This window comes from Pollicipes pollicipes, unplaced genomic scaffold (genome assembly GCF_011947565.3).
Source record: "Pollicipes pollicipes isolate AB1234 unplaced genomic scaffold, Ppol_2.1 Scaffold_6052;HRSCAF=7182_pilon_pilon_pilon, whole genome shotgun sequence".
Taxonomy (NCBI): Eukaryota; Metazoa; Arthropoda; class Thecostraca; order Pollicipedomorpha; family Pollicipedidae; genus Pollicipes; species Pollicipes pollicipes.
In genome coordinates, this window is record NW_023596805.1 from 24,139,216 (window position 1) to 24,163,170 (window position 23,955).

The 23,955-nt window shown below is 49.0% G+C and overlaps 1 protein-coding gene across 1 annotated transcript; it reads right to left on the reverse strand.

Moving 5' to 3' along the window:
• Nucleotides 1-209: 209 nt before the first annotated feature.
• Nucleotides 210-22,527, reverse strand: LOC119104378 (calcium-activated potassium channel slowpoke-like). The gene is made up of 10 exons (XM_037228074.1): nucleotides 22,515-22,527; nucleotides 22,128-22,203; nucleotides 19,891-20,046; nucleotides 17,747-17,823; nucleotides 12,945-12,995; nucleotides 10,391-10,414; nucleotides 7,284-7,419; nucleotides 4,173-4,241; nucleotides 829-997; nucleotides 210-221 (listed from the first exon to the last, which is right to left on the reverse strand). The coding sequence occupies exons 1-10, from the start codon at nucleotides 22,525-22,527 to the stop codon at nucleotides 210-212; spliced, it is 783 nt and encodes a 260-aa protein (XP_037083969.1).
• Nucleotides 22,528-23,955: the final 1,428 nt, after the last annotated feature.

Below are 23,955 nucleotides of genomic sequence, written 5' to 3' on the forward strand. Positions count from 1 at the left end.
CGAATGACCTTTAAGTAAGCCATTTCAGTTCAAAACCTCATACAAATGGGTGATACTCGTTTTAACCTCAGCTGTAACCGAGGCTACAGCTTGCTCGTTGGCCTGACCAACAGCTGAAGCCGCGGCCACTTTTCGAGATGGCGTAGCCTCCGTCGGGATTCGAACCCGGCTCTCCCACGGGGTGGCACAAATCCCTCCCAACTGGGCGATCACGTCCCCCACTAAAGACAAGGCCGCTGCTGAAACAGCATAATGGGGGCTCAACCTTCAAGCACCTACCCAGACAGCACCACACCAATGCACACCAACGCTCGGCGAGATCAAAGGCCGCCGGGGAAGGTATCCATACATCCTCATATCCATCCACATATATATGTCCATGTTCCTATTCCTCAGCATATGCCGCTAAACCCCCATCAAAACACAGGTCACTCTCTGCTTCAGTGCACACAACACAGTACGCAACAGCTGACAAGGTGACGTCGCAGTGAGCATACGCTACGACATGACAGTGACCTTGATCAGTGATCAAGTCACCAGCAGTGGTGCACAATGCCACCTGCTACTCACGGTGACACTACACGTAATCATTCGTGCATGATCACAGGTATGTTTGAATGTTTACATGGCATGTCATGCACGAGCATGACAAACTACGCACATAGTGCGCACATTACAGGACCAAGGGCCAGGGGATTTGCACACAGTTACGCCCATAGCGGGTCCAATATAGGACCAGGGGCCAGGGGATGTGCATACAGTTACGCCCATAGTGGGCTCATTAAAGCCGTATCAGCATGTCTGTGAGGCGCTCCCAGCGCCACCTACCAGCATGCAGTCCTCCATGGCGCGCGCTGGGCACCAGTGGAACATGCCCGTGCTGTCGTACTTCATCTCCGTCTTCTCGAAGTCGAAGTCCTTGGACTGGTCGTCGGCGATGCCGGACTGGATGCCGCCGGGACCGGCGTTGGCACCGCCGGCGGCTCGCGACGCCGGGCTGGGGTCACGCGTGTCACTGGGTCAGGTTACGCCAGGTCACAGGGTCACGCCAGGTGACGTCACGGGGAGCATGGCGCGTGCAGGAAGAGTGTGGAGGCGGCGGTGGTTATGCATATGTTTTTGCGATGTGCACGTGTGTGTGTGGTTTGTTTCATCGATCTAACCAGGGGCATACTCATACCAGCTATCCCATCACTTCTTATTCGCATTGACATTCAGTGTTTCAACATATTCATTTTGGTGATGGGCTTGGCGCTGGAGAAGATGTTGATTGTGCACTGAAGAACAAAGTGGCGAAATGTCCATGCAACCCTCGTAGTACCAACCATCTTAAAGCTGTGCGTTGAAACAGAACAAGCATTTGCATAACTTTTGCGGCGCGTAGGAGTAATAAATTATTCAGAGGGAAGAACACGGGTACTTGTTCCTTTGCCGGAATGGCTTCGTTTCAAACAGCGATTTTCATCAGTTAGGGACAGTTCCATTCATCCATAATGAACAATGATTTCTTTGTTGCCATAACACATGCGAACCGGAACCAAGTTCACCGTAATAAACATTCCAGCATTCTGTAATGCGCTCTGTCAAACGGCATTGCGCATGGCAACAGAACCCGGGAGACAGGACCTGGGAGAGTAGCGGCGCGAGATCCCTGACGTGAACAATTTGGATTTGGCTCTGTTATCAAGTCCAAAAGTTGTCTCAGTTCTGAGTGGAGGCATACTTCTTTGTATCGCGAGGACATTTTGCTTACATCGAACTTAACAATATTCTGGAAGCTGGGTTTTATGTCTGCCCAGACGGGTTACGAAAACGTGCATGTGGCATCATCAGAGTGGTTCCCCCCCAAAAAAAGACACCGTTAGCGTTAACCTGTCCAAATCCAAGTTTTAATAGCCTCGCTAGAAGGCGAATTCGAACAGTGACAATTTTGAACGATAACGCACATTTCTACAACCGGTATCTTCACTGCAAAATGAAGAAGTGTACTAGACGACCCGGTACGTTCCAACACCATCGACTTATCGGCCAAAGAGAAAAAAACTTTGAGCCAAAAAAGGAAACAGGAAGTTCGAGAATAAAAACGGGATGGCCTTCCCATTTATCCTCCAAACGAAATGAATCACAGAGAAATCAGGCAGTCATGGAGACCAGGAAGTGAAAATGTCATGCAATGCAATGCCCCGTTTAAAGCATGCCTGTTGCGCCGCTATCACCAGTGGATGCTCTCCTCATCATCGTCAAGCCGGGCTGTCTTATATCAATGACCTCTGAAGGTCATCATCATCCTAGCAACCCAAATGTTCAGGCTGGCGAAATGGTACCTCTTCCCTCTCTGCTTTCTCCATTTGCCAGTTCCGCTCATCAAACGTTTTGAAGAAAGCTTACGGTAAATGACAGACTCGGTCCGGGTCATGTGCCAAAGGAAACACCGAAAACGTCATGAATTCTCGAGCTACTGGCTTACAGCCAAATAACTCGACTGTCAGATGCCTTGACTTACTGTCTTGGGTTATTGCTACAACTTACCGACTTTTGAAAACAAAATTCGGGAGTTTTTGCAGGAACTCATTTGGAATTAAAGCAATTCAAAAGTATGGTCTGTCTACAAAAAAAATATCATCCCACAATTCTATCAGTGCATCAGTTCGCGGAAAACAATTTTACCCGAAAATAATTGATAAATGATGGTAAGGAAATAAACACGGCCACCCAGTTCCGACCTGAATACCATAGCTGGTTTCCGTATGAGGTCATACACACCAAGACGTCATGCGCGACACTGGTCCATGCCTGCAAACCAATATTTCAATTTGTTCGCCAAATTCGCCTTTTTCCAACAAACGTCCGACACCAGCCCTTGAAAGTAAGCGAAAACAAAAATATAGTAAATTCAGAAAACTTACATGTTGGAACGCTCAAATGAACCATAGTACGGGGACTTGAAATCCACGAAACCAGCATTGTCCGAGTTAATCAATATCCCGTTGCATTGCGCGCTGTTGTGATGCTGACCTTCAAGCGACCCCACGCTGGAAAGCAAACTGATAGTAAAGATCACACGAAGACAGAAAAGATAATGACGCCACGTCACAAAACAGCAATTGACGTCACGGCGTGTTAAGAGAGGAATGATGCGAGGAGTGTCCATGGAATCCATTTGGGCACTTGAAAACAAATCGACTTTTTGAAGAAAACGTTTGCGCTGATTGTTTTTAGCTCGTGCAAGGTTTTTATGAAACTTACGCCAGCATTCCTGTCGTCAATTGTCATCGCATTGCCTTCTTCATGTCCATTTACCTTAGCATACCCTAACCGTAGCATTCAACGTCCACTAGCACCGCGATCTCCTCAAGGTCAATATACCGTTCTTTCTCCTTGAAACAGACCGTTAAGCGTCACCAACAAATGCAACATTGCTTGAGATTTCCAGCGCAGTCAGCGCTGACATTGTCAGCAGGCGCCTGCTGAGCCGTGCTGAGCTGAGCTGAGCTGATCAGCACAAGAGCAGAACAGCAGCAACAGCAGCAGCAACGGCAGCAGCAACAGAAGCAGCAGCGGCGGCGGCGGCAACGGAGGCGGCGGCGGCGACCGCGGCGGCGGCAGCAGCACGGTTGCAAAGCTAAAAGAAGCGATCTCCGAAACACGAAGGCGGCACAGATGCTGACTAGCGACCAGCCGCCTTCCGCACACGTACCGAACCTGCAGGCGCGGCCATGGACACGACAACGAACGACAGAATGCCAGAGTACCTCGCCTAGTCTATGGGAAGGTTCGGATGCATTCTGATCAGACCAGCTGGCTACCGTTTTAACGAAGGCTTATCGTGCAAATTGCTTCCAACATTTTCGAGCATTGCCAAAATTGCGTGAAATGTTCAGGTTTGTAGAAAGTGAAGCCTTTTTTCGGCTAAGCGTGCTTACCTCATCTAAGGAAGCTTCTAATGTAAGCCTCCACCGACAAACAACAACCAGGCTGAATGGATTTGAGGCACAACTTAAGCATGCGAACCACGATACGCCTTCGCCAAAACAGCCGAAACCGGTGCGCAAGCCAAGAGCAACGATACACATCGACAGTGGTGGCAACTGCGGCGATCCGTGTCATTCTCGACATCCGGCCTGGGCGCATCGGCTAGCTACGACAAAAGGGCGGACTAAAAGTGCTCGTACAGGAGCTTTTTCACTTCGTAGGCCAGAGGCAGCGCCTGATAACCGGCTGGTGCCGTCTCTTCTGGGAGCCTGCAAGGCCGGGAGACACGGTTACCCGGGCTGGCGCAGGCAGTAAGCAACAGGCTGGTTAGCGGCTGGTTTCCGAGTGGTTACTGGGTGGTTACCACGGCGTTGTTGCCGGGGTGGTTAGTGCAGGGGCGGTTACCACATCTGGTTAGCGTTTGGGTAACCGGGCTGGCAAGGCGGGGGGTTATCAGACAGGTCGCCGAAATTGTTACCACGGTGGCTACCAGGGCGGTTGCTGTGCCTGCTAGCGGTTTGGTTACGGGGCTGGCCAGCGGAAAGTTGTTGGGGTGTTCATAGTTACGGTCACTGGTGTGAGCGCCTGCGCTCATGGCACACAGACCCAGCGGTCATCAAACTCGGCTAGGCCATTCGGCAATTCCCTGCAGGGGCTATCAAACCCAACGTTGACAGGATTACGCGCCGGAAGAATTCATACCAACTGTCCACGGACCATAAAGCAGCGGTCAGAGGCAGCTGCTCAAGACACTGATTTCGCGAGGCTAGAGGCCGTAAAATGTGACGTCAGGGCACGTGGGAGTCATAGAACACAGAGAGAAAAAACTATAAACATGGTGACGTTTTTCTTCCCTACATCATTAGACTGCGATCTGATATGGCCCTAAATTTGAAACGCACCAAAATGAAGTAAGCAGGAGCGTATACTATTGTTTTGGCAATAAAACGATTAAAATAGCCGAACGTTTTTACCGTCGAAGGCATTTTTGTTCAGTATGTGAACATAAGGCATTGTACATTGTAGCGCTTTACGATTTGGTCTCATGTGTCCAAATCTACAAGTGCAAAATATGGAATTGGCACACGGTGACGGAACAGACACGCTTTGGGTGCAAAGTTAAGCAGCCATTTTGCTAGGGGACCCATGACATACGACGACTTTTGCCCTTTTTGCCCCCTTTTGTGTGTCCCATTTTCTGTACCTTTCAGAGTTGGTATCAAATAAGGTGGCATGCAATAATTTTAGCACAAGAGAGGACAAATAGCCCTCTTCATGTTGACGTTATTAAACAGCGACATAACTTGACAACAATACTGAATTTACGACGACTCCAACAAACTGGAGCCAATGCCTTGCGATGTGATATAGATTCCTCCAATACCTAAAATTATCCTGGGAACACTAGGGCCCTTACGAACCAGGGGCGATGGTAAATGTATTTTGCTACCAGCACCAAATAACACAAGTTTTCTACCCGGTGTGGTGCGTCCCACATTAATACAAGTCAGTGATCGAGGTCAGCTCAAGGTCACACAGTCAGGTAGTTCAAAGAAGATGAATTATCCTGCCCGTCGAAATGTTGTAATCTAACCTAACTAAAACATCAGCACGATCCGTGCATGTGTTCATAACATGCATGACACACAACATACATTAAACAATTCAAAAAGTTGTTTGCGCCGATGCTTCCAGCCGACAAATAAGCTATTAATATCAGATTTTTTCATTCCAATATCACGTACGGCTGGGTCCGCTCAAGGAGTCACATTGCCGCATTGGACTCTTTGTGGTGTTGCATCCACTTTTGCGTAAAATTTGGGCAATGAACTAGAAAACTAGTTTAAATTCTCGTATAAATTACAGAGAGCCGCACGAATGCTCAACCTTCCCTAGCTGACGTCGATTTGAAGTGATGCTCTAGGCCCCCAACCGCACTTAGATTGACAAATAAATATTTTTGATCCAATACTGTCAGTCGGTAGGCTAAAACCGAGGCAAGCTTAGCTTAACCTCAGCATGGGCGGGCGCTGCAGGGATTCAAGGCAAAATGCAATCAAAATTTGAGAAAAATTGTTACGCTGGACCTATGTGTAAGATGGAAAGAAAAACTGTCCCATGCTTGGCACCAACCCTGGGCATGTTCTTTTCACTACGAACATCACTCATGCTTCGGTCATTGCGAATAAGTCCGCGGGCCGAAAAAAATACGGGCGAAATTCCCATCGTTCTACCGTCAGTCAGCTGATACAAACATATCCTTATTTCAGGGTGCTTAAGCACTTTCGTCTCTTCGTCTTTTGTCTATTTCCTCTCAAAAGGGAACACTATAAAGGTAAATGGCTGATAGGTACACACTGACATTTCGCTGTCTGTCACCGAATATATTGAGTATATGCTTTGAGTCACAGGTCTTGAAAACATTGCTGACAGGCTAATGTTCAATAACCAGCATATCTACATTTACTTATTTATCTACACCACTAACGTTGTTACCAGAACATTGGTAGGAAACATCTTATCAACACCAGTCGTTTTATGCAAACTATCGATGCAGTTTCCCGAACACAGAAAGGGCGCTTACCATCAGGCTCATGCCCTTTTATAACGGCTAGACACTGTATAATGCAATTCTTGCGGCATGTACCGGTCCTCTTCTGCTATCCCACATGTCCAGAAAACCGCCATTTAACCTCGGTTTACACACTTCTAAAGTGAAGCAAGCTCTCCGTTGGTGGAGTTATGAAAACTCAGAAATAACCTGCGGAAATGCATACCCCAGCTATTGCATTCCATACTATCAGATACGCCCAACACATGCCTCATCATGAAGCAAGTCTCGGAAGTAAATACATTGTCACGCCGTGACGTAACAGTAAAATATCATCTGCCGATCCCTCGTGAACCAAACCGGCATAACATGTCAAATGTCATCAAATCATTATCGTACCCACACCGGAACCTGAGCCGTGCCGCATCTGTTGCCCTCCCGGACCCAAAAGCTGGACGGCCTGTATCCCCTCATCCGAGTTAGGCCCAGTGCATCGTGCTCCCTAATCTCCGTACCGCAGGAGGCCCCACTCTCCGCCCTTGCACCTGCTGCCCGTGACTGCTTGCTGTGCGCCTGAACCCGGTCCAGACCTACTATCATACCCCACAACCAGGGCCCAACATGACCTGTTGCCCCCCCCCCTCCAGGACGTGATTCCAAACGCACCCACGAACCTCCGCACCCGAATAACCAGCCGCCCCCCACCCACTGACCCCCTCGGCCAGACGTCAGCCACACCCCACCCCTCCCTGCACCGCACCTGTTGTATCCCTGGACCTGGGAGCTGATGTCCGACCCGTTCTTGTTGATCTTGGTGAGCTGCTTGGCCGCCTCCAGCAGGCCGCCGCTAGGCGAGGCCTTCACCGCCGCCGTGCTGTTCTGGTTCGACAGCGCCACTGGAACGAGCCGGCCAGGTCACGTGACCCGGGCTCTGACCGGCGGCGCCAGGGCGTCCGGGCGGCGTCGGCCCCGTGGTGCCGGAACGGAGAACACTCCGCGAAGCGCCAGAGGAGTGGAAAACTGAGTCCGTCGGCATCTTTCCCTACATGACCAGCAACAGCAGTAACAAGCGAAAATGACTGAACGAGAACGGTACGACTCGGATCGTTCGTCCCTTCGAGTTTACAACTCCACCGCTTTACGCATGCGCGCTTCGCTCGACAAGAGTCGCCCAGCGGCACCCGGAGGATCCGGGCGCAAACCCTGGTGTCTTTTCGGTGTTGGCCTACGGAGGTGAGCACACTGGCCTTCGCTCTTACAACGCTGCCATCCGGGCGGCCTGAGACCGAATTACGGCCCGTGACAGTCTGAAGGCGACCATTCGGGAGAACGGAAAATACCACGATACATGATTTCAATCGGCGTTAAGTGTCAGAGGGTTTTACACCGAAGCTCAGAACACGGTACTCGCAGCTCACAGATCGATTTGCAAGGTTGCCACGCAACCGCAGAAACGATGAGAAGCACTTTGCCATCACCTGGCATGACCTTCCGACCCTCCACGCGTGGAGGTCGGTCACCATTTCGGCGTCGCGCGGACAAGACCTGCTGGGAAGCATCCGCATGCGAGAAGCGTGGTTGCATAGACATGCGGTAATAAAGACAACGCGACGATGCGATGTTAAGCTAAGTTTTGACATGAGAGAGTGCCAGACTATGCGGCGGAAACTGTTTTGTGTTTGCTACATTGCATTGGAGTGTGTACGGGAAGACCTTGATGAAATGGTAGATGTCCATCGTTCGTGCACTCTACACGGAGAGATTGTTTTGCTATTCAGCTAGCATTTCAAGAGCACGTTAATCAATGCCAAACCTCTTTTAAACTCGTTCTTATTCATTTCAAGTTCACTTCCTTTTACCTTCGACTTTGTCCTTAACAGCAGTGTGACTGGGGGAAAACTATTGAGAACTATTTCAAACATCGGTTTGCATGCACCATAAGCCCAGAGGGTACGTAAGCGTTCCGATTTCGACATGTGAAACACATGCGGTTGCTTAACTTCACGCGCAAGTAAGTACACTGACGGTATCCAGTCCATGTGTGTACATGAGCAAAAACTGTATGGCGATCTAAACATGGAAATGAGCATGCTAATTACAACATACAAAGTAAACGAATCATTGCAACGAACGTGTGAGTAATCAGCGAAGTATGAACAACCAACACCCATCCATATCCACTTAGTGCAGGCTGTAGTCCGAACAGCATCATATGTACAGATAATCCGGACTGAAGGAAGAGTTGTTCGCAGTTGAAAAGAAATTCTCACATTTCCGTGAAGAGTTATAGGGAAACCGGTGCATACAGTGCGATACGTGTTTCCAAGAATTCAAGAAGAATACCGTGTCAATAGGATACCGCCTGACCAATTTCCTAGTCCGAATACTTGGTTCTCAACACGTTACAACCTTTTGCCCTTGCCCGGTGACTTACCCACAAGCCTACCGTGTACACTCTCGCCCGTCAGCTGTCTGTGAGATGGTATTCGTTCATGCTTGTGTAATAAACCATTCCAAGGCACTTATGGAAGCCCTTACGTTATGGAAGACCGGCACTGGGGTAGTGTACAGGGTTACCAAATCAGGAGATGACTGAGATTCTGCTCTGAGACAACTCAGGCACCCTCCGGAAGCGGAGGGCTGTGTCATGGCCGCTGAACCGGATCCTGCTGTTGGCAACGGGGCGCAATAGTGGTGTGCCAAAGCCTATTGGCAATGGGGCGCAAAAGTAGTGTACCGGATTCTGCTACTGGTAACAGGGCGCAAAAATGGTGTAGCGGGTTCTGCTGTTGGTAACGGGGAGCAATAGTGGTGTACCGGACTCTGCTATTGGCAAAGGGTCGCAGTATAGGGACGGGAGCAGTGAGATCGTGATAGTGCTGAATATGAACTAAACGGTCGCTGGTTCATGTTCACGACTTTGAGTGGACTTTTGGTTTCAGTTTCAGGACTTTTTGGTTCAGTTCATAAGCTTTCAGTCCAAAAAGTATACAACTGAGGCACTTTTTTACAAAAGTTTGACAAGTATCATTAAATTTGGGGCCGCTTGTACTCGACAACGGCAGACATGAAACAGCAAGCACAGAGGCTAAACACCGCTATGCCCCTATAATCTATCACGCGGCAGCTATTTCTAATGGTCTGAGGCATACCAGCGACGAGGTGGGAAACCACACTCTCGTTGTCTCTTTTAAGATATTCACTGCGATTATATTTAGGTTCATGCTTGTTGCTCGTACCCAGGAGCGTTGCGTCTCGTCCCATTCCAGCACTCTACAAATGAGGCACGCGGTGGAGTGGGCGTCCCGTCAGCTGTTGCTGACCCCCACCTGTACCTCAGCTCACGATCCAACTACTGAATGGCTAGCAACCGGTGTGGGGCTTCATTCCGTCTACCTAGGCGTCATGAGCATCTGGCGAGCAGGGCCCATTCCGGCTAACTATGGACGGTGGTAGACACACCGCCTCGACTACGTCTGATCTCCTCTCGAAAGGGAAGTTTCTGTTTGGGCTTCGACGTGTTGCTTTTGACCGCAGCCTTATGAGTCGAATTACAATGTACACGGCGTTCGTATTGGCGCACAAAACAGTGCCAGCAGTAGTCATCATTAACGGCATGTCACCCAAGAGGCTCTTGCCTCATAGTCGGACACAACCGTGCACACAATTTTTGAGGCATCCAAGATTGCAGTCGGAGCAACACATCGACACCGAGCAAAAGCATTTCCGAGCTGAGGGAAGCCAGGTCTGTTTGCAGCTGACCTTCAAGCCAGCGCCATCCCAACTAGGAATAACTAGCAAAAGGCGAACTTGGCCTCGAACACGCAAACTACGAAGGCAAAAATCCAAAGCGCCAACGTGACTTACACCCGTTGGAGTCCACCTTTTCCGCTTGGTACGGCAGAGAACGAGTTCAGTACAACACAAAGACGCGGGATTACACATTGCACAGACACCTTCAGCACCTTTACACACCGGCAACTTTCCCGAAAATGAGACACCAGCACACGCACAGCACGGTCCGGGGCTGGTCGAGTGTGCTGTGGAGCATCTGACGACACGAGATGGTGGTACAAATGAGCTCAACCACATTTGTATGGATGAAAACAAAAAAATGTTGCACATTACTGGACGCGAAGTAACAGATACTACGCGTCGGCAGACGACCACGGGATAACTAAATGGCTGCACGTCTGGCTGGATGGAATCACTTTTTTCGGCTCGCACTCCGCCATCGAATGGAATCGGAAGCAGATCACACAGGATGCCGTCTCGTGACATTACATGATAAATGACACTGACTGGTAGCACAGGTCTAGAACACGCATAACGAACGATTCTGCGAGTATGTACAATGACTTGCATGCAAGGTTGCACACGGTCGACACACTACGATTATATCGACGATTCGTCATTGAAGTGGGCAGCACAAATATGTCAATAAATAACTTATGTTGTATGGATTAACAGCAGCAGCGAAAGAATCATATTATGATGACTTTTTGCAATAAGCTTATCGGAGAATTCCGAGAATGTATACGTGTGGTAGGCCGTCGTTAGCCACAAAGTCAGACGAGAAAATATTGCTGTTAATACTGGACTGAAGAGAATTTAGAGTTTGTTGTAGTCAAATTTATTCGCATTTTTTTGTTTTATAAGAAGATATAAGGAGTGTGTTCTCATCTATTGAACTCCAACGGCAGTATAGTCGACAGGTCGACATAAGAGACGTACATCAGCATGCTGGTAGTGTACCAAAATTCCCGTAGGTACAAAATTGTTCGCCCTATATTTCATTAATTTTGATAAAAGCGCATAACGAAGCATAGGTAAAACTGGCATTCACATAAACTCTTCTTGATCACTACTTCCACCATGCGTGCATTCACAGGGTACTACTGTCCAGGGCGAAACTGTGGCCGCCGACCTGAACCCACTGGCGATAAGAAACAAGGTGCGTGAACTACCCCACCGTGACGTTGTCAAATAAGCTCCCAGCTAGGGGCGGATCTGCCCGTTCTTTGCAACGCTTACAAACTGTAATAACGCAGCATGCGCGCCCGACCCATGCAATTATCGAGAGTGTTCGTAAAAGACCGGCAGGCTCACATTGCCGCCAGCGGAAACACGCCAAGACGGAGCCAGGACGACATGGGAGCCCACTGTGCCAACACTGGGGACGACATAGGAGCCCACCGTGCCAACACTGGGGCCCGCCGACACATCCAGCGAAGGGATGGTGGGTTACGCCTGCACACGTGGCAGAAGGTCTACTAGGTAGGTCAGTAGGTCAAAGGAATGGCACAGCGTCACCGACACGACACCGACACGGCCGCTTATGAGCACTGGCGAGACGACGGAATGCACGACGAAGCATCGATTGGAACAGCAGCCAGTTATTGGGAGGCGCGCATATTTGTTTAGACAAAGAACAGTTGTGTTAAATGCCACACACGGGACTAATCGATGGGATGGGGCAAGGTTGACATGCACGAACATCGACTCACTGGCACGCAAACAGCGATAACGCCACAGATGCGAAGAAGAAAGGCTGAGGCGAGTCAAGCTTGGCTGCTCGGCTGGCGGTCGCAGAGGATAGGTGAAAAGTCGGAGCTAAGCAGGCGAAGGCATCGGAAAGCCGCCTGCCGCGGGTGGCTTATGAGGTGTGCGGTGACACTAGCCAAGAGGAAAGGCGACATTGAGAACAGCTTAGATAGTCATGGCAGTGTCTTTGTGCGCAAGCGGATTGCTCGCGGGTGCGGAAAGGCGACATTGAAAACGATAGAGCGGCTCCCAGTGGCGCGAAAGGCACAGATAGAAGCGAGAAGGAAGCTTAGAGGCACATCTGACACTTGACCGAAACTTAACGAGGCTTCGGGACAGACCCTTGCTCTCAAGCTCGGGGACAAATCGACATTGCTACCCCAGAGCGCAATGCTTTGTTGTGGGTACGCCCGGATAAATTATACTGGCCTTTGCTGTGTTGGCAAATATCCAACAAAGCGGGATGCTTGCTGAGGTATTGGCTCATTTTACAACTTTCCGTACTTCGGATGTTATTGTCACAGCGCGTTTAGACAAATATGGCTTTCCAATTTCAAGAAAATGCTATTTTGCATGGGGCATCAACCACTTAGTGAGTAATCTATGGGATAGCCCACGTGAATAAAACTCAAATGGCTCCTTGAGCTCAACTTAACGCAAAACTGACCTGTCGTGAATGAAAAGCAAAGAACCGCGGTATCACACCCGAATCCCCTTAATTCATGTGACGTCATTAACCGCCGCCCCAACGTCTCGGGCGGCACGGGACACCACCCGATCTTTTCCACCGAGGGAGCAGTAAGCAACAGCACACCTCGTCGTTTCGGTCAAGTGAACAGCGCAGCACAGAGCGGCCAACAGCGAACAGCGAACCTACTTGCTCGTCCCACCATCTGCACAGCACGCACACCCTTGCGGAACAGGGCCACTGCGGGAGACGAGGCCATGTTAGCGGGATCACTGCAGGAGACGAGGCCGTGTTAGCGGGATCACTGCGGGCAACGAGGCCATGTTAGCAGGGCGGCGGGCCCGACGCCGGCGGTAGGCCGCGTGCGCTAGCGGGTGCTCGCGGGCTGCCGCGCCGCTGTCCCCAGCCGCTCCGAAGCACGATACAGCCGTTTGAGCCAGGCGGTGCCATGTGATGGTGAAGTTTTGTCGACGAATGACTCGACAGAGACCTGGTTGACGTACTTATCCGGTGAATCTTTCTGGAGCACGCCAGCTGAGGGCTGACATGAATAAATAGCCACTTCATGGCTACTGGGTATGAGGCGACCCAGCCCACACGCCTTTGTGTGCGCATTCGGAAATTCCAATGTGTCCACGCAAGTGAAAAAGTTAGCGCTTTTGGGAAACAGTTGATGTATGCCTTCCTAAAAATACCACATAATTGCAAGTTTTTTACAGTTACAATTAGTTTGCCGAAGCAACAGACGCAAGGCAAACATGAACGTGGCGATCCGTGAGTGCTCCTCATGTTGCAGCCTCGTTTGCGACACAAACACTGTTAGGGGCTGTTTAGTAGGTACTGCTTGCACAACAGTCTGTTAGCCTCAGCCTAAGCGACAGCGACCGGCGTACTGGACGGGGCGAACAGGATTCACATAAGCTGTCTCGGTGGGCACGTTGTCACACAAACCACAATATGAGGTTCACAACGAAATCCGGCGCTGTTAATGATGGCGCGTAAAGTCGCAAATTAAGACCGATTGCTGTTACCCATAACAATGATACGATCAATGGAGTGAACTAGGAAGAGGTTGATCAACTTCCGATCTGATGTGTTTGCCAAGCTGCTTTCGAATAAAAAACCAAGACAGCAATGTGCACGTGGATGAGACATATAGCGTGTTTGGATAATCAGTCATCAATTGTGTAAAACAGAATTAATAAATCGCGTCCCGGATGATCACAGTCATCTTCCAGTCGGAAAGCCAGCTGCGAAACCGTTGCGCGGTCGAGTTTACAGATTGTAGGACTACCAATAGGCTAGGCAATTCACACATTTTATTATGGCACAAACGTGATTTTTGAGAAAAAAAAACCATCGCTCTAGCCAAGTGTCCAATCACGGAGCACGATGTGTGGGAGCGTTGCAAGGAAGTAAAAGAGCGTGCTTTAAGCACATGCTTAAAGCATTACAGGTCTGCGGACGGAATGGCTCATTCAGAAGCGCCACTGATAAAGTGGTCTGCCTGGATATTTGGTTCATCTGAAGTTGGGGAGACAATCGGCAAATTCTTTGGATTCCTTGGTTTCAGGCCTGTCAAAGACGTCTGCATGAGCCAGTCCAATGCTATGTAAGAGTTGACAAGGTAAGAGCTAAACAACGCACCTTTCCGAAATCCTATCTAAGTTGGCACGAAAATGGCTTGCGATAATACTACGCATGAATCGATCACATTTGGCAAAACATGGGGTTCAACTGCACATTTATCAGACGGAAGACATCACCAACTTTCCAGTTTGACATACGTATTCCAACAATTCAAATTCATTTGGATTAGTGATTTTAATAGAGTTTGATTCTGATCAGGCCTTCCAGTCAACTTTCCAGTAAAATCCATCGCAATGCAGGGACAAATGTAAAAACCTCACTTCGTAGCCAATACAGCCTGTTTTTTAACAACATTGTTGAGATCACTGCCTCCTGTGCCCTTAAGCATGTTGTATAAAGTAACACCTTTTGCCTATTGAAGAAACCTAACCGACGCCCCTATAAAGAACTACCCCCAAAGCATTTATGAATCGCGGGGTAAAAAAATTATTAATTATATGCCGGCTGACATTCGATCCTTTGGGGTGCCTCACTGCACCTATGATGTATGTTTCTCTTATGCCTAGCTTAGTGATGCCATGCAATACGGTTGCTTATTCCAAGCAAGTTTCAGATTTTGATTTTTTCAGATTTGAGAAGTACAGGGAAATGACTCAAATGCATTTCCAGTTGCTCGCGTTGCCACTCCAAACCGAGACAAACACGCACAGCGAAAGTTGTCGAGCGCTAGCAGCCAGATTTCATGAGCTTTGGTAGATGCTGCATAACTGAAAACATATAAAAACAAGTTATGCCTATACACAATACTTGACGTCGGTAAACTAAATCAGAAGCTTTTCCCGCATCCAACAGTTGACACCTCCGAAATATGGTGTTCACGTAGTTGGGCGATGGCATTAAAATCCAGCATCGGTCCACCAATTAAACACGCGGTTAATGGTACAAGGGCTCTGAAATAAGAAAGTGAGCAAGCGAATCCCAGGGCATCTTGTTATTTGCTAACATGCCGCACACCCGAACGCTAAAACAACGCGACGGAGCGTTTTCAGACCGTGTAGTCCTGAACTCAATCTTAGTGAAAGCGGGGCGCAGCTAAGTGGTAGTCAAAACACCACACGGGGCGGTTAAAGCGACTTTAAGTGTCATATTCGAGAGCCGTTCAAGCGCGTCACCTCCCGGCGGCAGGGAGAGGGTGTGGGTTGCAGACCAATGAAGGGCCCCGGATCGTCTCCCGGCGGCAGGGAGAGGGTGTGGGTCGCAGACCAATGAAGGGCCGCGAGCGCTTGCCGGCAGCAGGGAGAGGGTGTAAGTCGCAGACCGATGAAGGGCCGCGGACAGGCGCGGGGTGTGAGCCGCAGACCAATGACGGGCCGTGGACAGGCGCGGGGTGTGAGCCGCAGACCAATGAAGGGCCGTGGACAGGCGCGGGGTGTGAGTCGCAGACCAATGAAGGGCCGTGGACAAGCGCGGGGTGTGAGTCGCAGACCAATGAAGGGCCCCAGAGCGCCTCCCGGCAGCAGGGAGAGGGTGTGAGTCGCAGACCAATGAAGGGCCGTGGCGCGGGCGCGCTGATTACCGCTCTGTATCCAGCCGCCGTTTGCACTACGTCCCAGAAGGCCAGAGCTAAGCATTGTGGTGCCAGTGTCTGCGAAGGTGGACGCCGATCAGTGTGGGTTCAGGCAGTACAAGTCGGGTCAAGTCAATTAATTTGTCAATGTCATCCGGTTAAAAGTCAGCCAACAAGCTCTGGAAATTGTGGGATCATCCCACACGGATCAGCTCATTATGCCGAGTCGAGTCAGTGCATGTTTCTGATGGTCAGGCCAGTGGCAAGTTGTGCCTGGCGAGGTAACATCCGGTCAGTTCAAAGAATGCGAGTGGAACCAGGCCCAGTGAGGTCAACCAAGTCACGGAAGTTCAGCCCGGCCCAGCACTGGTAATCGCCATCAGCCCAGCCCATAGGAACAGTTCGTCAGGAGAGTTCCTCCCGAGTCAAGCCAAGTACGTTCCGCCTTTTGTGACGTCATTCAGGTCAGATTTCCTCTGCTTCGGTCCGGAAGGTGTGGCCTAAAATAAGCCAGAAGCGGCTGAGTTGAACGCCCAGTGTCGGATGATGAGCAGGCCAATGCAAGATTACGTCACGTCCATGACGTGTCTACTAAAGCCGGGTCCAATTTGCGATGGGTGTCATTTTTACTTGCGGTCGGAGCATGTCGGTCTAGGCCAGACCGGGTTTCATCTCGTCTAATCAGATGGAATCCGTTTATGTCTGTCAGGTCTATGGCTGGGCATTGTGGTAGGATTCTCGGACTGTAGCGACGATGACACGTTCGAGGAAGGTTCAAAAGTTTGATTTGTCATATCATCCTGCCTTTGGCGAGTATGCGTTGGAGGAAATACCGATGTCGCAAGTAAGCAAGTTAACAGTATGGCGGTTCTACGTTAGTGTTGCAGTCACTGACATGCTTGATATTTACCAGGTAAAAATGGCTTAGCTGACAAAAGCTTAAGTAACATATAAGAAAACTGCACCGACCGCTATGGTTGAGTATGCACATCTTCTCGTATTTGCTAAGTGAGCACAGCACGTTACAGAGAAATGACACAAAGGATAAAGATATTTAACAGATGGTGAGCGAAAAATGTTGCCGGTTTAAAAAACTATGACACGCTTTTATCGAAAGTCTCGAGCTAATAGTAAAAGCGGGATTTGCTTTAATTTGGGCCTATTCGTAATGCATGCTCTTTATGAACGGTTGTAGACGCCAAGAGCCTTGATGTTTGTTCCTGATAAGCAAAAGCACTAGACCCGCGTCAACTAATATAAAACGCATTCAGCACACAAAGCCGTGCGTTATACACACATCCACCCAGCCAATCCCGCTCGATGGCTTCGGAAGTCATGACGGCACGAATAATGGTAATAATTTGTGCCGACCGCTAAGTGAAGCGCAGTTGCAAATAATTTACCATAATTTAACTCAAATAAAACCACGTATGAGGATTGTCGACACATGAAGTAACTGGGCCGTAGCGTCATACAAGCAGCAAAAAAGGACGGACAAATCATGACACTGTGTGGTGCCTTCCCCCCCCCCCCCCCCCCCCCCCCTCTACCGCCCACTGCCGTTGCGTTGCGCTGTGCACGTCAAACAGCGCACCACATGCGTTGAGATATCTCTGTACGAGAAACACCATCGCTACTGTTGAGAGCGAGCCCGTGAATGATGTCAGTCATCCCTCAAAGAGCGATAAGCGCTCTGCTCAATTCCATGGTCCATTACACAGCACCACAAACAACACCGACGAATATATGAAGATAAACGGAACAGCAGCCGAAACTCATTCGACGGAGTGGCCCGCCCGTCGCCATGGGGCTTCAGCACGCAACAAATACTCACAGTTTTTGCACTTGCACTTTTTGATGAGGGTCTCATCCTTGATGTCCTCGTGGCACGACTTGCAGTAGTACCAGGCCCTGAAGCAAGCCGCGTTGAAGGCAAAATTATAAATAGAAGGCTGTAACGTACTTCGCAGCGTGACGTGCCAAGTATCCTAGCAGCATGCCACTGACCTAACCTGCTTTGAAGCAAGTAATGTTAATGAGGTCGCAAGTTCGACCTCACGCATCCCTCGAGCAGATCTATTAGTGGGCACACATTGCAATGGCCAAGGTCCTCAGTCCACATGAAAGGATGACTGGAGGCTCTGTCTCCCGTTCATTCGATAACATGGTTTACAGCATTTCTAAAATAAGACAATGACATCACTGCTCCGCTCACAGACATAAGGGTCAATAAGGGTCATCAGTGACATAAAATAATTTATCCAATGAATTCGCAAAAAATAAGGTCCATCCGTGTTGGATGAGACCACAAGTGCACACAAGTAACGCGAATGGTCTGACCTATGCAGACATTTGGGGAAAATTATGGGGCGTTCATTACATATGTCTGGGATAGGACTTTCCAAGAATGCCTAGATGATGCTTAAAGGGGATGTTCCACATTGTACGTGGTTTTGAGCTGAAATATATATCTTGAAGATCATTATATACAGGTGACAGTCCAGCCCTTTTTAACACCTAAAACCACCTAGTATTGCGACACACGCCCTTAGAAGATGTGCAGACTATTTCGTGCGAACCAGTTCAAGGTCACCAAGGAATCCATCACAGCATAGTGACGTCATCAAAATTTCGCCGGTCCACTGCCCATACGGCGGTCAAGGTTCAGTGATAAACGATGGTCGTGTCAACCATATCTGGCGTTTGTGAGCACGTTTATAGACATAACGGCGGTCAATTGACTCTTAACCGATATAGCGCGAGCCGCGCAAGATTATAACAAGAAGTACGTTTTGTGTTACATCATGCAAGAAATTAGGCATTCTCTCCAGTCCCTACGGAAATCAGAATAATAATCGAATAGGTTTTGAACATGGCTATAACCGAATGCGTGAATGCAAGTAAGTACCTTAAGTCACGGATAAATGTTAAGAACGCCACGCTAAACGGCCAAAACACGAGCACCCGACAATCTTTGGTTCAGAACACATTCAGCACCACTGCGTGCCACCTATTGGGAGATTGAAGAAATGTAAGTGAGTGCTGTCATACAAACAGTTCATGACGCTGTCAAACAATGACATAGAGGGGAGATGATTTACCAGTGAGAAAAAGTTTGTTGTCTAAAGCAGTCTTCCCAACTTGAAAGTATACCAGCAGTTCTAAGTCAGCTTATTCCATCATATCTAATGCTTCTTTCAATCTCTTCAAAGATGGAAGATTCCCTTTACATACATGCCACAAAGTACCATGAGATACTTCTGTTGCAATATACGTTTTCACATGGATATTTTTGCCGATGAGAAGAAGATCAACTGAGGTTCAAAGCTGTTTTAGTCTCTTTCAGGGGTTCTAACTATGTTCTTGGCAAAAGACAAACAAATGTGAAGCGGCTAGGTAGGAATGAATGGGAACGAAAAGTGGGTGGCATTGCGAGGAAACCTGTCCTCATATCCCCGTAAGCAGCGACAGAGTTGAATGAAAAAGTGCATGGTGAAAGCCTCTTGATGAAAGTCTCGCTTAGTTTTAGCGTCATACTCCCATGCAGCCGCTCGTGAAAGATCGTGCGGGGCAATAGGTAGTATGAATAACTTTTTGAGTGTGGTCCTTGACGCTTCGCGGTATTCGACCAATTTTTGTTATCCAACTTGCCTCGTTAAAGACTGGCACGGAACGTCAGAAGTGTTTCCTTAACAAGGACTGATTCGGTGTCTTCCCACCTTGTACCGTCATTGATTGACCTGGGGTATCCCACCTTAGCCATAATCAGTGCACGACCAGGAGTATTCAGCACCTCTCTCACCCCCCCCCCCCCCCCTCCCCCAACTCGTCCTTCCCTGACCAAGAGCATGCAACGCATAAGCACTTCTTTCATCGCTAACTTCATGCTCCTTCCAAGAGCATCTGTTACATGATTTCGTATCGCGCCATCTAACCTCGCCCAAAGCAAGGAGAACATGTCACGCATAGCCCCCTCACCGTTTGACCTCGTCCGCCGACTGGGCGATGAAGAAGCCCTGCGTGTTCGGCTGCAGCTTGATGTGGCGGGGGTTAATGGCGATCTTGTTGTCGGCTCCATCGTCACCGCGAGCTTCGATCGCCAGCAGCAGCAGCTTCAGCTTCGTAAAGCACAATCTGCCGGAGCGTAGGTGGTGAGGCCGCCTGCTCACGAGCTGTGGTTGGCCATTTAAAGACCAAATCCTTTTTATGATTCTACTCCCTTATGACCTATTATTATTGATCAGTCAACATACCTATAACGATTTTATGTCTCACAAACGTGCGATAATGGCTGACTCGTCCGCCAGCAGGCAAGCGCAGCGCCGGTCGGACACCAAATGTAGCAGTTGGTGTTCATTTAGGATATTATTTCCTGTATGAATGTAATAAGGCAACACAGTGATCGAAAGGCGCGTCGGGCACTTTGACCGGTGTAAGAAAAGAATATCTTAATCATGAAGTAGCTACAAAATGACAATAAACAAATTACTGGGAAAGAAAATGTAAACATCGTTTTTTATTAGAATCGTCGTCGCTGTTAACTTATTGGCTTACCGTTCAAGACGTTCGCGTGCAGTCACCTTAGCTATGCACAATTCAAGGAGGTCCGAGTGCAAGAAGGAGTAACTAGACAAATGGCACCCTATGCCCCAACGCTTACGACCACATGCACACACGGTATTGCCAGCCATGCAGCATGCATTTGTATTATGTGCTTCGATATCGTTTACCGGAAATCGGACTGCTCCAGTGTGATTTGCAAATGGTGATCACACTTTTGTGGTACCTCCCACCAAGCAGAATTTGGTCTCTCCAAGGCCAAAATAAACGTAAAGGGATCCATGATAAACAGCTAATAATCGGTCAACAGCTTGCTCATTAGCATCAGAACGCACAAAATCTGGAAACCTTCTGCCTGCATCATAAGTTTCCCGCTACACGCTTAGTCAAAATTATTCTAACCACTGCCAAGCCATTGGATGTAAGTGCCTATGTCTCCACCCCAGGGATAGTAGCCAAGGCAAACAGCTGGCCAGGAAACAGATGAGTGGGACATCTCCCAGATCAAACGCTGCGGACATAGAACAAGTCCGCAGCTGGCCAATCGTGAACGTATTGCCGGCGAAGCAGCGTGTGAAGAAACAGCTGATCAATCAGCTAACAACGCGGGCAGACTGAGTAACCACCACTCATTCTGGTGTTCTGTTTGTGATGCTTGCGAGCTGGGAGCAGGTGGTCCGCAGTGTGAGTCGCGGCCACCAAATTATGGTGCGTGGATGATCAGTGTACGTCTTCAAGGTAAAGTACATTCGGAAAGCCCCAAAACAGAAAAGCCCAGAAAAGCGAGAAAAAAGCCCAGAAATTCTAAGCACTGGTGTCAAAAGTGCGACGTACATTGCAACGGGCGCTATCCCTGGGTTATTTAGCCCCCAGGGTCTGTCAAAAAGAGGCTTAAATGCACTTGTATAATAGCAAACTGTTGCACGTGATGCAAGTTCTGCTCACTTGTATTCGTCATTTATTCCTAGCGTTTAGAGCGTAGCTTTGACCGAGTATACATGTGACGGTGTATCTACTGATGAAACCGTCATCAAATTCGTTCTCTCAATGACTCCGCAAGATCTCGAATCCTTCAATGACCGAAAATGTGTTCGCCGGAGAGCTTGGGTTTGACTGCTACGACGAGAGTACTTACAGGGTGATCTGGCTGAAGATTTTCGGCCGACTCAGACCAATTTATGTTATTTAGTCATGACATAAAAACTGGTTAAGTACACCCATGGCAAAAATGGGGACAAACATCCAACTAAACAGCTTCTACATTCAAGGCAAGCAACATGCTGTTAATTAGAGGTAGCAGCAAAGTCATTCAGCTTAACTCGTTATTGGGGTGTCACCGTCAAATGGTCTAAGTGAAACGACAGCCAATACGTTTTAAGCGGTCTAATTGGGCACAAACACGCATGTCAAGTTTGTATTTACATCTGGCCAGAAAAATTTTGATGAATATTTTCGAAGAGTTAAAAAATTGTGTTATTACCTGATCCGAGATTGCTCCGGATTCTGGGCAACAATGTGCAACATGGCGATCCACGTCCCGTCAACTAAACAGCCTCGCACAACTATACGTGTCGCCCGGGGCGCTGGTGGGCAGCCGACATGCAAACTGGGTCGTGGCGACTTGCGCGCCATCTACCGACGGCGGGCCAACTCACTCTGAAGCCATGGGGAATGTCATGCCCACAAACGCAGGGACTGAGCGTTTCCTGTGTACATCTCGCAGCCTGTTCCCTGCAGGTAGTCATTCTGCCAGGCCTTTGCGTGTCCGGAGACTGCGAAACGACCGGCACTTCCTCAGCTTGGGACTCCACCCCACCCCACATGTGCATTCATCAACGCAGGCGAAGGGTATTTCGCTGCCCCCCCCCCCCCCCCCTCCCCCCTCCGCAGTCACAACACCGAGCTTTGGGGATAAACGGCTCCCTAAGCTGAGCTTTGGAGATGAAATAGCTTGCTTCTCATGGGGCAGCGTTTCATATCTCGTCATTTCAGCAAATGATCATGGCGTAAATGACGCTGCTACTTTCTAGTGGCCACGCTACTAGGCAGGGACATTTGTGCACTGGAGCATCACCTAACCGGAACAATATCCTTTTAACGCACGGTCCTCTTAATTGAGGTGTCCTCGACGCGAGGGCACGCCAAAACAGAAGATTCCCTCATTAGGACTCGGAATTATTTACTCGAACTCGGCCTCTACCCGGAGTGGACTCGGGAGAAGCTATTCTCGGTCGGGACACTCTTCTCAGGAGGGTCATAAGGGGCATAGAGATCAATAATTGGCCCCCAAGACAAGATCAACTGTGGACCACCTGCGTCCTTTTTGGGCCCGAAACTTTTCATTCAAATTTTGCATGTCTGTAGTAAACCAACACGGTAACAAGGTAGACCCAAAAACACAGGAGACCAGAAGTGATGAAAAGAAATGTCATCAGACTTGCCAAGTTGGGGAAAGCAGATCAAGCGCTCTCGTGGAAGTAAAGCGCACGCATACCGGGGGGAGAGCAATGCCAAACATCCGTAAATTTTATCGGGAAAGCTCGATTGTCAATTTGTGTCCCGCATTCACGTTCGCAAAGAGCGAGATAGCGAGAGAGAGCACGAGACAGAGAGAGAGAGAGAGAGAGAGAGAGAGGAGAGAGAGAAGAGGAGAGAGAGAGAGAGGAGAGAGAGGAGAGAGAGAGAGAGAGGAGAGAGAGAGAGAGAAAGAAGAAAGAAGAAAGAAAAGAAAGAAGAAGAAGAAGAAAGAAAGAGAAAGAAAGAAGAGAGAGGAGGAGAGGGAGAGAGAGGAGAGAGAGAGACAGAGAGATAGAGCGAGAGAGAAAGAGAGAGAAAGAGAAAGGAGAGGAGAGAGAGAGAGAGAGGGAAAGAGAGAGACCTATAGCATCGTACACACTGGGCTGAACCAACTCGAACCAAAGTTTTTCCACGGTGTTGCTGCGCCTGAAGCCATCGAAATATATTATAGGTTGCAATCTCGTACATCCCTGTGAAATCAAATTGTAAATGCAAGCACACGTGCTGAAAGTTCCAACACAGTGTAAACATCACGGTGCGCTTGGCAAGGCATGGTCACGCGGGATCATCAGTGAGAGAACGAGACACTCAGTTGAATACCACACAAAATCTCTAGTTTCTACATTGGCTTGACCGTCGGACATTCGCAAACACACAAACACTGCCGAGCATGTAAAGCGCTGCAAACCACTGCAGATGTGACTTATGTACCACATCAGCAGTAGATGGCAAAGGCGGTCCCTGCGTAAATGTCCAGAGGGCAAAACTGGGAGTGGCGCATGAAGAAAGCAAAGCGTTGAATGCGGCAGCTTGTGATACCGAACACCTTTGCACCAGTCTAATTACAGGGGAACCGGTCTGCCTATGTATGATTCTTCCTGGAAGCCGTCCAATCTTCAAGTGTCATTAGAGATCAGATGATGATGGACCACAAGTCAAATTACGTTTCGATTGCATATGCACTAT

What these genes read in the sequence shown, in the direction of transcription:
- LOC119104378 (XM_037228074.1), bottom strand. An exon ending in AAAGTGCAAGTGCAAAAACT is followed by an intron (nt 12,996 to 17,746) that starts GTGAGTATTTGT and finishes CGTCTCCCGCAG; the next exon opens with TGGCCCTGTTCCGCAAGGGT. An exon ending in CAGGTCCAGGGATACAACAG is followed by an intron (nt 4,242 to 7,283) that starts GTGCGGTGCAGG and finishes CCGGCCTTGCAG; the next exon opens with GCTCCCAGAAGAGACGGCAC.